Source organism: Eubalaena glacialis, chromosome 1, assembly GCF_028564815.1.
Source record: "Eubalaena glacialis isolate mEubGla1 chromosome 1, mEubGla1.1.hap2.+ XY, whole genome shotgun sequence".
Classification (NCBI taxonomy): Eukaryota; Metazoa; Chordata; class Mammalia; order Artiodactyla; family Balaenidae; genus Eubalaena; species Eubalaena glacialis.
Genome location: NC_083716.1, coordinates 185437635 through 185452314, shown reverse-complemented (window position 1 = coordinate 185452314; position 14680 = coordinate 185437635). Strand labels below are relative to the sequence as shown.

Sequence of the window (14680 nt, the reverse complement as noted above, 5' to 3'; positions counted from 1 at the left end):
TATAATTGAATTTGACTGCACATATATATATAAACATATATAGTGTGTGTGCAGAAACTGTATGATAGTGTTTCTTACAAGATTGTTCATCTCATTCCTCATTTTTACACCCATGATAAATTTGGGATAAATTTAATCATTTTATTTGGTCATTTGACACTTACTTGATTTGAATGCTATGACATGCTATAACATAAGATGACAAAGCTTGGGAAAGTTTTGCTTGGCTCGGAAGCCAAACTGATCATATAAAAAGTAAGAAAGACTCAAATAAAAGTAACTCTGTGGCCTTCATTTAAAAATTTTTCTTCTCACAATGCAGGAAGAACACATGTGGGGAAAAAATGTTGTAATAACTTCTCTTTCTTCTGATGTTTTACTTTCTTAGAAAAACCAAGCCCACCTGAAAAACTTGGAGTAACACGTGTATCCAAAGATAGTGTTTCCCTGGCCTGGTTGAAGCCAGAACATGATGGTGGAAGCAGAGTTGTACATTATGTCATTGAAGTACTAGAAAAAGAACAGAAAAATTGGGTGAGATGTGCAGTGGTAAAGTCAACCCATCATGTCATTTCTGGTCTGAGGGAGAATTCTGAATACTTTTTCCGGGTGTCTGCTGAAAATCAAGCTGGTCTGAGTGACCCAAGAGAGCTTCTGCTTCCTGTCCTTGTAAAGGAGCAGCTAGGTATGTCTAATTTTATGCAGAAGCAAAATTTGAAATTATTTGCATTGACTTAAGTTAATTTGCAATAAAACGTTTTTCACCTTCACCTTCCATACTCTTATTTTTCAGAACCACCTGAAATTGACATGAAGAACTTCCCAAGTCATACCGTCTATGTTAGAGCTGGTTCAAACCTTAAAGTTGATATTCCAATTTCTGGAAAACCACTGCCCAAAGTGACCTTATCAAGAGATGGTGTCCCGCTGAAAGCAACCATGAGATTTAACACTGAAATTACTGCTGAGAACCTGACCATCAATCTCAAAGAAAGCATTGCTGCTGATGCTGGAAGATATGAGATCACTGCTGCCAACTCCAGTGGAACAACCAAAGCTTTCATTAACATCATCATACTGGACAGGCCTGGTCCCGCAACTGGCCCTGTTGTGATTAGTGATGTAACTGAAGAGAGCGTGACTCTCAAATGGGAGCCACCTAAGTATGATGGTGGAAGTCAGGTTACCAATTACATTGTACTCAAGAGAGAGACAAGTACTGCAGTATGGACTGAAGTGTCTGCGACAGTTGCAAGAACCATCATTAAAGTCATGAAACTGACCACAGGAGAAGAATACCAATTCCGCATCAAGGCAGAAAACCGCTTTGGCATCAGTGATCACATAGATTCGGCTTGTGTGGTTGTCAAACTACCATACAGTAAGTTGTCAAACTTTTCAAAGATCCCAGGTTTCCATATACATAAATGTTTTAAGTGTCTGTATTAACCTGTGGGATTTCTCTCTTTTGTAGCAACACCTGGACCGCCATCTACACCATGGGTCACTAATGTCACTCGAGAAAGTATCACCGTGGGCTGGCATGAACCAGTGTCCAGTGGAGGCAGTGCAGTTATAGGCTATCACCTGGAAATGAAGGACAGAAACACTATCTTATGGCAGAAAGCCAACAAAATGGTCATCCGCACCACTCACTTCACAGTCACAACCATCAGTGCTGGACTTGTCTATGAATTCAGGGTGTATGCAGAAAATGCTGCTGGTATTGGAAAACCCAGCCATCCTTCAGAACCAGTCCTAGCCATTGATGCCTGCGGTATGTATTTGTCATAAGGAGGACAGTTCTCACTACTTAAAAATGCAAACCTTCTTTCTGCAAAGCAAAATAATGTTGAAATAAGTGCCACTAATCTGCTTCCTGTCATTACCACAGAACCCCCAAGAAATGTCCGTATCACTGATGTTTCAAAGAACTCTGTCAACCTTTCATGGCAACAACCAGCTTTTGATGGAGGAAGCAAGATTACAGGCTACATTGTTGAGAGACGAGACCTTCCAGATGGCAGATGGGCCAAGGCCAGCTTCACCAACGTTACCGAGACTCAACTCACTGTCTCTGGCTTGACTCAGAATTCCCAGTATGAATTCCGTGTCTTTGCTAGAAATGCTGTCGGTTCCATCAGCAATCCATCCGAGGTTGCAGGCCCCATTACATGCATCGATTCTTATGGTAAGCATTTTTAGCAGTTTGAATCCCGACAGCAATTTAACTCAGTATTTTGTCTTACTTTTTGTGGTCCTAATCTGTAGGATAACTTTTACTATGTACGTTGTTAGATTTTTAGAAGAAATTATGAATTAGCTGGGAGTCTTAGGAAAATTCCATAACCCCTCCAGGCCTCTTGACTTAACTGTAAAACATGAGATTTGGACTACAGGATACCTAAAGGGCTTTCTGACTTCAACCTTTTATGATTCTTTGATTACATGAGTTGGTGTTTTCACTCTTCTATTTAAAATGTTCAGCATCAATAATTAAAACCATGGTTGAATGCCCAGAGAATATTCCTCTGAAATAAGTGAAAGACTAAACAGAGGCATTAATGATGATAATGTTAGCAGCAGCTAACATTTACTGGGTACTTTCCATGAATTCTCTCCCCTAGTTCTAACAGCCTTAAGATAAGCCCATTTTACTGTAGAGAAACTGAGGTTTAGAGCACTTATATAACTTCCCCAACATCAAGCAGCTCATTAATGATAGGGTGGGTATTCAAACAGACAGACTCCAGAATTCTCTCTACATGGCTGTCAGTCCAAAATACACATACTTGACCATTCTGGAAAATAAGTGGCACATTCAGCTCAACAGTGCTTTGAAAATTAAAATTTCATGAGAGTTAGGTACCCTGTGACACTTTTTCTAAAAGTCCCCATTTTCAAGGAGGAGTCTCTATGGTATCTGGGCAAAAGTATCCACTCCCATCCTCATGCTGAGAATCTCAGGGCTTCTCTTTATGAACCAGGCTTTGTAGACACTGAGTCAGTATTTGTGAGACTGTGAAGCAAGTCAAATTAATTCTGTTTCTCAAAAATTTTAAGCAGCCTGGCAGAAAATCAGTCCAGGGAAGTTTACAGCTCTGTGAGTAGATAATTCAGAATTCAAGGGTCTGATGTGAAATGCCCCCACTTGGATACCAGTGAACTGGGAAGGGAAAATAAAAAGAATCAGAGGTAGTCAGAGGAAGGAGAACTAGAATAAAAGAAAACATATAATGCAGCTTCTGCAATGATGCTCTCACTGCCGTATCCCATTGCATCACTGGAATAAAACACCTGATAGATGTTAAAATATATTCCAAAGGCAGTTAAGTCCCTGTGCAATTAGTGCAGTGTCACTGGGGTACAGAGCTTACTCACAATCTTTCTTCCCCATCTGTGATAAAAGAGTGGCTTGTAAAATTAAATGTAAAATATAAATAGTATTAGAACTACTTCATGTGTATTATTTAATAAAGGCCAATGGGCTTACTTTGAAGTTGTTGCAATTATTTATTTCATCCTTGTGATTTTCTAAATATTTCTCATCTGTTTTTCTTGCAGGTGGACCCGTAATTGATTTGCCTCTAGAATATACAGAAGTTGTCAAATACAGAGCAGGTACATCTGTGAAGCTCAGAGCTGGCATTTCTGGCAAACCTGAGCCTACAATTGAGTGGTATAAAGATGATAAAGAGTTACAAACCAGTGCACTGGTGTGTGTCGAAAATACCACTGACCTTGCAGCTATACTCATCAAAGATGCAACTCGCCTTAACAGTGGAAGCTATGAATTAAAACTAAGGAATGCCATAGGCTCAGCCTCAGCCACCATCAGAGTGCAGATCCTTGGTAGGTGGTGAATACAGGCCCACATCATATTTTGTTTGCCTAAAACTTAATAATTTTAAATTAGAAGCCTTTTAAAATTGACTAATATACCATTTTGTTTTTTCATTCACAGACAAACCAGGACCTCCAGGTGGACCAATTGAATTTAAGACCGTCACTGCTACAAAGATAACTCTTCTCTGGCAGCCTCCAGCGGATGATGGTGGTGCAAAAGTCACTCACTACATCGTGGAAAAGCGTGAGACAAGCCGCGTCGTGTGGTCTATGATGTCTGAAAATTTGGAAGAGTGCATCATTACGACCACCAAAATTATCAAAGGAAATGAATACATCTTCCGGGTTCGCGCTGTGAACAAATACGGAATTGGTGATGCACTGGAATCTCACCCAGTGGTAGCAAGGAATGCATTTGGTGAGACATGATTTCATTAGAAAACTAAAATCAAATACTTGAAAATTTAAAAATAAATATAAACTGGGAACTCCCTGGCGGTCCAATGGTTAGGACTTGGCACTTTCACTGCCGAGGCACGGGTTCGATCCCCGGTTGGGGAACTAAGATCCCTCAAGCCGTGCAACGTGGCCAATAAATAAATAAATACATACATACATACATACATACTATTCTGCTAGCTTATGAATATGTTTTCAGAGCTTGATTGACTTTTATTTTCTTGTTCATCATATCGCTTCTCATTATCATCCTTTTCACCAGGTAAAAAGTGTAATAAATGAAACTAATATTCTTAGATAGGATTTGAAGATTAAAAGGTAGAATTTATCAGTAATGTTGATCCTTTGAACTCATTTTCCTCTTCCTTTCTAAACAGTCACACCTGGGCCTCCGAGCGTGCCAGAGGTGACAAAGATAACCAAGAATTCGATGACTGTTGTCTGGAACAGGCCAGTTGCAGATGGTGGTAGTGACATAAGCGGCTATTTCCTTGAGAAACGAGACAAGAAGAGTCTGGGATGGTTTAAAGTCCTAAAGGAGACGATCCGTGACACCAGACAGAAAGTGACAGGACTCACGGAACACAGTGACTATCAATACCGAGTTTGTGCTATAAATGCTGCTGGACAGGGTCCATTTTCTGAACCATCTGACTTCTACAAAGCTGCTGATCCTATTGGTAAGTGTGGTGTCTTCACCTATGTATTCTTTCATGTCACCAAACTGTACACGATTATGTAATTATGGTATTGTGATTGGCCATGCCAGATCCTCCAGGCCCACCGGCTAAGATAAGAATTGAAGATTCAACTAAATCATCCATCACTCTTGGCTGGAGTAAACCAGTCTACGATGGGGGCAGTGCTGTTACTGGATATGTTGTTGGCATGAGACAAGGAGAGGAAGAGGAATGGACTGTTGTCTCTACAAAAGGAGAGGTCAGAACTACAGAGTATGTGGTATCTAACCTGAAACCTGGAGTCAGTTACTACTTCCAGGTATCCGCTGTAAACTGTGCCGGACAAGGGGAACCTATAGAAATGACTGAACCCGTACAGGCCAAAGATATACTTGGTACGTACCTACTGGTATGATTGTGTTTTTATTTTTTTAATAGAGGAAATCACTCATTTCCTTGCTTTAAAATTCATTGCATATGTCCATTTTATGTCTACAGAGGAACCAGAGATCGACCTAGATGTGGCTTTCAGGACCTCCATTATAGCTAAAGCCGGTGAAGACGTACAAGTGTTGATTCCCTTCAAAGGCAGACCTCCACCTACTGTCACATGGAGAAAAGATGAGAAGAATCTTGGCAGTGATGCCAGATACAGCATTCAAAACACTGATTCATCTTCATTACTCACTATTCCTCAAGTCACTCGCAATGATACGGGCAAATATATTCTCACAATAGAAAATGGCGTTGGTCAGCCAAAGTCTTCAACTGTGAGCGTTAAAGTGCTTGATACACCAGCTGCCTGCCAGAAACTACAGATTAAACATGTTTCTCGAGGCACAGTCACATTGCTGTGGGAGTCTCCTCTCATTGACGGAGGATCTCCCATAATTAATTACATCATTGAGAAGAAAGATGCCACCAAGAGAACATGGTCTTCAGTGTCACACAAATGTTCTAGCACATCCTTTAAGGTAACAGATTTGTCAGAGAAGACTCCATTCTTCTTCAGAGTTCTTGCAGAAAATGAAATTGGAATCGGGGAACCCTGTGAAACTACAAAGCCGGTGAAGGCTGTTGAAGTACCAGCTCCTATACGCGATCTCTCAGTGAAAGACTCAACAAAAACATCTGTTACCCTGAGCTGGACCAAGCCTGACTTTGATGGTGGTAGTGTCATCACAGATTATATTGTGGAAAGGAAAGGTAAAGGCGAACAAACATGGTCACATGCTGGCATAAGTAAGACATGTGAAATTGAGGTTACCCAACTCAAGGAACATTCAGTCCTGGAATTCAGAGTGTCTGCCAGAAATGAGAAAGGACTGAGTGATGGTGTCACTATTGGGCCAATTACAGTGAAAGAACTTGTAATTCCACCACAAGTTGACCTGTCAGAAATCCCTGGGGCACAAGTCACTGTGAGAATTGGGCATAATGTGCACCTCGAGTTACCTTATAAAGGAAAACCCAAACCATCTATCAGTTGGCTGAAAGACGGTTTGCCATTGAAAGAAAGCGAACGTGTTCGTTTGAGTAAAACTGAAAACAAACTTACTTTGAGTATTAAGAATGCAAAGAAGGAGAATGGAGGGAAATACACCATTATTCTCGATAACGCAGTTTGTCGAAACTCATTTCCCATAACAATCATCACACTCGGCCCACCATCAAAGCCCAAAGGGCCCATTAGATTTGATGAAATCAAGGCTGACAGTGTCATCATATCATGGGATGTGCCCGATGATGATGGAGGAGGAGAAATTACCTGTTACAGCATTGAGAAGCGAGAAGCTTCACAAACTAATTGGAAGATGGTGTGTTCCAGTGTTGCCCGGACAACTTTCAAAGTTCCTAATCTAGTCAAAGATGCTGAATACCAGTTTAGAGTTAGGGCAGAAAACAGATATGGAGTCAGCCAGCCACTTGACTCAAACATCATTGTGGCAAAACACCAGTTCAGGATTCCTGGCCCCCCAGGAAAGCCAGTTACATACAATGTGACTTCTGATGGCATGTCCCTAACTTGGGATGCTCCAGTTTATGATGGCGGTTCAGAAGTTACTGGATACCATGTTGAAAAGAAAGAAAGAAATAGCATCCTGTGGCAAAGAATTAACACATCACCAATATCTGGAAGAGAACATAGAGCTACTGGACTAATGGAAGGCCTGGATTACCAGTTCCGTGTATACGCTGAAAATTCTGCCGGCCTAAGCTCACCTAGTGACCCAAGCAAATTTACCTTAGCTGTTTCCCCAGTAGGTAAGTGACTGAGGATTATTCAAATATATTTAATTCCACAACTGAATGTGTTAGTGACAACTCAAACACTGCTTTTCTTCCACATATCACCTTCTCACATATTTCCTTGTCACTAGAGAGCTGGTCAAGTAAAGCAAGGGGGATGATTTTAAATCAGTCTAATAGAGCAATATAAAATTCTTTTTTTAAAGACTCTGATACAAAAAAAATTGCAATTAATGGCTAAAATGAGTTTGGGGGATTTATTTTCCTTCCACTGAAGATTAAGAGTTGATTACAGAAATAATGATGCCTTTAACTTGCATCTAATTTTTAGACCCACCTGGCACTCCTGACTACATTGATGTCACCCGGGAAACCATCACTCTGAAATGGAACCCACCACTGCGTGATGGAGGCAGTAAGATCGTGGCCTACAGCATCGAGAAACGGCAAGGGAGCGATCACTGGACCAGATGCAACTTTAGTGATGTCAGCGAATGCCAGTACACGGCAACAGGACTTAGTCCTGGGGATCGATATGAGTTCAGAATACTTGCAAGAAACGCTGTTGGAACCATAAGCCCGCCCTCACAGTCTTCTGGTGTTATTATGACAAGGGACGAAAATGGTAAGCATTTACAACCAATTTCCAATGTAACTAAGAGCATTCACATTTAAAAAAAAAATATATATATATATATTTTTTGGGCCACTGGTCTATAAAAATGGGAAGAGAAACGACGTTTCATACAGATTACCAAAGATTGTTAGGTGGATGAATTGGATTTTCTACCTTTCAGATGAAGAGAAGAAAATGTAATTAGCATCAATTCTTTTTTACCATGTCTATTATTTCATTTCCATATAAATAGCATGCAAGTGGGAATGAGTTTTTAGCTTTGTGATTTCAGTCATTTATAATAAATAAAGAAAAAAAGGTCCCAAGAATAACTGTCCCTCTCGACTGAAGTTAGTAAAATACAACACAGGTCCAACAGCACAATTATCAGCTTGCCTGAGTGCAGCTGATGGCATGGCACAGGAACTTGTTTGAATATGCAGCAGTATTAGGAAGTAAATGATCTGTAAATGTTTCATTTCTCTTTTTACAAATGGAAATGCAAGATTAATAACATGACAGATATAACAAAGGCGATAACCTAATAATATGCAAATGTTTAACCCCATAGTCTAAATTCTTAACTATCAATCCTACTTTCAAAATAGCCTTTGGTATAAGCATTACCCTTTCAGGCTTTATGATATGGTGCTAATGAAAAACATGCTTATTTAAGTCTTTATTAAGCCAAACTAATGCATATTATCTCTTTCTTTTATAGTTGCACCAATTGTAGAGTTTGGCCCTGAGTACTTTGATGGTGTCACTATTAAGTCTGGAGAGAGCCTTAGAATTAAAGCTTTGGTGCAAGGACGACCAGTACCTCGAGTAACTTGGTTCAAAGATGGAGAAGAAATTGAGAAGAGGATGAATATGGAAATAACCGATGTCCTTGGATCCACCAGCCTCTTTGTTAGAGATGCTACTCGGGACCATCGTGGTGTATACAGAGTGGAAGCCAAAAATGCATCTGGCTCCACAAAAGCAGAAATTACAGTGAAAGTACAAGGTACTCCTAAAATAGCTTCTTAATCTTACAATGTACAGGACTTGGATTAAAGACATGCCTGATTGCATTTTAATGGACAAGGAGAAAGAAACTAACTCCGGAACCTTTTTCTTATAGATACACCAGGAAAACCAGTTGGGCCAATAAGATTCACCAGTATAACTGGTGAGAAGATGACCTTGTGGTGGGATGCTCCACTCAATGATGGCTGTGCTCCCGTATCGCACTACATCATTGAAAAACGGGAAACCAGCAGACTTGCTTGGGCGCTAATTGAGGATAATTGTGAAGCCCTCAGCTATACCGCCACTAAACTAATAACTGGCAATGAATACCAATTCCGTATTTCTGCAGTCAACAAGTTTGGTGTTGGCAGGCCACTGGATTCTGACCCAGTGGTTGCTCAAATACAGTACAGTAAGCGACCATTTTTACTAAGTGGTACTATGTCATAAGGTTAACTTCCAAGCAAATGTGTCTAATTGGTTTATTTCTTTCTTTGTTTTCATTTTACAGCTATTCCCGATTCCCCTGGCACTCCAGAACCTAGTAATGTAACAGGCAATAGCATTACCCTGACATGGGCAAGGCCAGAATCAGATGGTGGCAGTGAAATTCAACAGTACATCCTTGAAAGGAGAGAAAAGAAAAGCACGCGATGGGTGAAAGTGATCAGCAAACGACCAATCTCTGAGACAAGATTCAAAGTCACTGGTCTGACAGAGGGCAATGAGTATGAATTCCATGTCATGGCTGAAAATGCTGCAGGAGTAGGACCTTCAAGTGGAATCTCAAGACTAATCAAATGTAGAGAGCCAGTCAACCCACCAAGTGCTCCCACTGTGGTCAAAGTGACAGACACATCAAAGACAACTGTGAGCTTAGAATGGTCTAAGCCAGTGTTTGACGGAGGGATGGAGATAATTGGGTATATTATTGAAATGTGCAAAGCTGACTTAGGAGACTGGCACAAGGTGAATGCAGAAGGATGTGTAAAAACAAGATATACGGTTACTGATCTACAAGCAGGTGAAGAATACAAATTCCGGGTTAGTGCTATCAATGGTGCTGGAAAAGGAGACAGCTGTGAAGTGACTGGCACCATTAAAGCAGTTGACCGATTATCAGCTCCTGAGTTAGACATCGATGCCAACTTCAAGCAGACTCATATTGTGAGAGCTGGGGCCAGTATCCGCCTCTTCATTGCCTATCAGGGTAGACCAACTCCAACAGCTGTGTGGAGCAAACCTGACTCTAACCTTAGCATTCGGGCTGATATCCATACAACAGACTCCTTCAGCACCCTCACCGTGGAAAACTGCAACCGAAACGACGCAGGGAAATATACCCTTACCGTGGAAAACAACAGCGGTAGTAAGTCAATCACATTCACCGTAAAGGTGCTAGACTCTCCAGGCCCACCTGGCCCAATTACCTTCAAGGATGTGACCCGGGGATCTGTTACATTGATGTGGGATGCCCCTCTCCTTGATGGGGGTGCCAGAATCCATCACTACGTGGTAGAGAAACGAGAAGCCAGTCGCCGTAGTTGGCAGGTGGTCAGTGAAAAATGCACTCGTCAGATCCTCAAGGTCAACGACCTGGTAGAAGGCGTTCCATACTATTTCCGTGTTTCTGCAGAAAATGAGTATGGTGTTGGTGAACCCTATGAAATGCCAGAACCAATGGTAGCCACAGAACAGCCTGCTCCACCGAAGAGACTTGATGTCATTGACACAAGCAAATCCTCTGTGGTCTTAGCTTGGCTTAAACCTGACCATGATGGAGGCAGCCGAATCTCTGGCTACCTGCTCGAAATGAGACAAAAGGGATCTGACTTCTGGGTTGAAGCTGGTCACACCAAACAGCTGACTTTCACGGTGGAGCAACTCATTGAGAACACTGAATATGAATTCCGCGTGAAGGCCAAGAATGATGCTGGCTACAGTGAACCCAGGGAAGCCTTCTCTTCTGTCATCATCAAGGAGCCTCAAATTGAGCCCACAGCTGATCTCACTGGAATTACCAATCAGCTCATAACTTGCAAAGCAGGCAGCATGTTTACCATTGACGTGCCAATCAGTGGTCGTCCCGCCCCCAAAGTAACATGGAAGCTTGAAGAAATGAGACTTAAGGAGACAGATCGAGTGAGTATCACAACAACAAAAGACAGAACCACCCTGTCTGTAAAGGACAGCATGAGAGGTGACTCTGGAAGGTACTTCTTGACCCTGGAAAATACAGCTGGTGTTAAAACATTTACCATCACAGTTGTGGTCATCGGAAGGCCAGGTCCAGTAACTGGCCCCATTGAAGTCTCATCTGTCTCAGCTGAATCATGCATCCTATCATGGGCTGAACCTAAAGATGATGGAGGCACCGATATTACTAATTACATAGTTGAAAAGCGTGAGTCGGGTACAACAGCTTGGCAGCTTGTCAATTCCAGCGTCAAGCGCACTCAGATTAAAGTCACTCATCTCACAAAATACATGGAATATTTTTTCCGTGTCAGTTCAGAGAACAGATTTGGCGTCAGCAAGCCTCTGGAATCAGCACCAATCGTTGCTGAGCATCCATTTGGTAAGAAAAATAAAAATCATATTTCCAAGTCTCTATTATTAAATATTTCCCCTGAATTTTATAAAACTGTATTCATATTTGATACCTTTGCTTATATTTAGTCCCACCAAGTGCACCTACCAGACCTGAGGTCTACTGTGTGTCTGCCAATGCCATGTCTATTCGCTGGGAAGAACCCTATCATGATGGTGGCAGTAAAGTCATCGGCTACTGGGTTGAGAAGAAAGAACGTAACACCATTCTTTGGGTGAAAGAAAACAAAGTGCCATGCTTAGAGTGCAACTACAAAGTGACTGGTTTGGTAGAAGGACTGGAATATCAGTTCAGAACGTATGCACTCAATGTCGCAGGCGTTGGCAAAGCCAGTGAAGCATCAAGACCTATGATGGCTCAAAACCCAGTTGGTAGGTATCAGAATTTAAGGGTACATTTGTTTATCATCATCATCACCATCATCGTCATCATTATTGGTACTAGCAAAATTCAGAGTTGCATTTAACCTTATTTTTGCATCGCTTCCAGATGCACCAGGAAGACCAGAGGTGACAGATGTCACCAGATCAACGGTGTCACTGATTTGGTCTGCCCCAGTGTATGATGGAGGCAGCAAGGTTGTAGGCTACATCATAGAGCGTAAGCCAGTCAGTGAAGTTGGAGATGGTCGCTGGCTCAAGTGCAACTACACCATCGTATCTGACAATTTCTTCACCGTTACTGCTCTCAGTGAAGGAGACACTTATGAATTCCGTGTGTTGGCCAAGAATGCAGCAGGCGTAATTAGCAAAGAATCAGAATCTACAGGCCCCATCACTTGCCGAGATGAATACGGTAAAGAATAGTCAATGCTCTCCTTTTAAATTATCACAATTTCTATAACAATAAACTATCATATATTCATTCACATCTATGTTGCCTATGACAGCTCCACCCAAAGCCGAACTCGATGCCAGATTACAGGGTGATCTGGTTACCATCAGAGCAGGCTCGGATCTTGTTCTCGATGCTGCAGTTGGTGGCAAACCTGAACCCAAAATTATCTGGACCAAAGGGGACAAGGAACTAGATCTCTGTGAAAAAGTCTCTCTGCAGTACACTGGCAAACGAGCAACTGCTGTGATCAAGTTCTGTGACAGAAGTGACAGTGGAAGATACACTTTAACGGTGAAGAATGCCAGTGGGACCAAGGCCGTGTCTGTCGTGGTCAAAGTTCTCGGTAAGTACGTCAAATGATCTTTGATTTTCATAGCTTTCTCAAGCGTGGGCAGAAAGAAACACCTTCCTCATTGCTCGTCCTTATACCTGTTTCAGATTCCCCGGGCCCATGTGGAAAGCTCACCGTCAGCAGAGTAACAGAGGAGAAGTGCACTTTAGCCTGGAGCCTTTCTCAGGAAGATGGAGGTGCAGAAATAACTCACTACATCGTGGAAAGACGCGAGACTAGCAGACTCAACTGGGTGATTGTGGAAGGCGAATGCCCAACCCTATCCTATGTGGTTAAAAGACTCATCAAGAACAACGAATACATATTCCGAGTGCGGGCAGTAAACAAATATGGCCCTGGTGTGCCTGTTGAATCAGAGCCCATTGTCGCCAGAAACTCCTTCAGTGAGTATTAACACTCAAACAGTTCAGCAGTTGAAATGTAATGGGATCAGGGAGAAGGGAGGACAGTCATAGCAATAGTGATTTTGTGCGATTCTGATCATCCTTTCATTTTCATAAAAATATAAACAGCTATTCCATCACAACCTGGCATACCTGAAGAAGTTGGGGCTGGCAAAGAGCATATCATCATTCAGTGGACAAAACCTGAATCTGACGGTGGCAACGAGATCAGCAACTATCTAGTAGACAAACGTGAGAAGAAGAGCTTGCGCTGGACACGTGTGAACAAAGACCATGTGGTGTATGATACCAGGCTGAAGGTGACTGGCCTGATGGAAGGTTGTGATTACCAGTTCCGGGTGACCGCAGTAAATGCTGCTGGTAACAGCGAACCCAGCGAAGCTTCCAACTTTATCTCTTGCAGAGAACCATCATGTGAGTTCCAAGAATCATACATAACCCTAATGCCCATCAAAACCACATTACAAATAATTTTTCCAACATGCCATTTCCAATAACTTGTAGAATTTGTGAATGGTCTAGAAAGGCATATGCTTATTAGAAGGATCTTAAATACAGCCTAAGACAGAAAACATTTCAACTACTACTTCTGTCAATAAGTTAGCAGTTGTGAAAAAATAAACTATTTTACTACCAATATGAAAGGGATGTATTTTGCAAATCTTCCTAAGAATGGAGAGAATTTTGTTGTAATGATAATAACTACTGAAAAGAATAAAAGACAACATCTCTTTTAAGAGGCTTAGCAGAGCATAAAGTTTCTTGTATTTTAGTAAGTACCTAACAAAATAATTGTCACAAGAGCTTCAGAAATAAGTGGCAAACCCTTGTACAAAGTTTAAGCCCAAGAACTAAAAGGAATAAATCACTTGGATTGAATCGAGGAAGTAGAAGAAACTTATTCCTGTACTTCTTAGCAATGTAGAGGTGACAAGTGATATTAACCCTGTTGAAAGCTGAGCAACTAAAGTCCCTGAGAATGGGTACTGTTAGCAATGAGCTTAGCAGGACACAGCATAGCTAGCCAAAGTGGCCAGAAAGAAACATCTACCTTTCTAAAGAAGTTTAACTCTTAAAACAATAATAATAGTAATAATAGAGCATACAGTGCTATCCTGCAATATCAGAAGAGCCTAGTTACAAAGAGTATCTTGGTGAGTGTGGACAAAGGACAATAATGCCTCAGTGAGTCTTGAAAACCAAAAATACAAATCTCAAGCTTCCTTATTTGTGTAATACCTGCATCCTTATTTTAAAATTTCATAGACACCCCTGGACCACCTTCTGCTCCGAGAGTTGTGGATACCACCAAACACAGCATTAGTTTAGCCTGGACCAAGCCCATGTATGACGGTGGCACTGACATCATAGGATATGTTCTTGAAATGCAAGAGAAGGACACTGATCAGTGGTACCGAGTGCATACCAACACCACAATAAGAAATAATGAATTCACCGTGACAGACCTTAAAATGGGCCAGAAATACTCCTTCAGAGTTGCCGCTGTAAACGTGAAGGGCATGAGTGAATACAGCGAGTCAACTGCTGAAATTGAGCCCATGGAAAGACTAGGTATTTATAATATAAGGTTTTAGGTGAATTATTTTCTCA

The 14680-nt window shown here is 41.5% G+C and overlaps 1 protein-coding gene across 1 annotated transcript in view; it reads left to right on the top strand.

Moving 5' to 3' along the window:
- Positions 1-14680, top strand: part of TTN (titin) — a 280899-nt gene that overhangs the window by 249392 nt on the left and 16827 nt on the right. The window contains exons 277-295 of the mRNA XM_061185429.1: positions 389-685; positions 794-1381; positions 1475-1777; positions 1895-2191; positions 3565-3852; positions 3965-4264; positions 4683-4985; positions 5075-5380; positions 5484-7250; positions 7567-7860; positions 8573-8860; positions 8978-9277; positions 9377-11443; positions 11545-11847; positions 11966-12271; positions 12366-12656; positions 12752-13048; positions 13178-13483; positions 14336-14641. Of these exons, the coding sequence (XP_061041412.1) occupies positions 389-685; positions 794-1381; positions 1475-1777; positions 1895-2191; positions 3565-3852; positions 3965-4264; positions 4683-4985; positions 5075-5380; positions 5484-7250; positions 7567-7860; positions 8573-8860; positions 8978-9277; positions 9377-11443; positions 11545-11847; positions 11966-12271; positions 12366-12656; positions 12752-13048; positions 13178-13483; positions 14336-14641 (9207 nt within the window). The remainder of the gene's footprint in view (positions 1-388; positions 686-793; positions 1382-1474; positions 1778-1894; positions 2192-3564; positions 3853-3964; positions 4265-4682; positions 4986-5074; positions 5381-5483; positions 7251-7566; positions 7861-8572; positions 8861-8977; positions 9278-9376; positions 11444-11544; positions 11848-11965; positions 12272-12365; positions 12657-12751; positions 13049-13177; positions 13484-14335; positions 14642-14680) is intronic.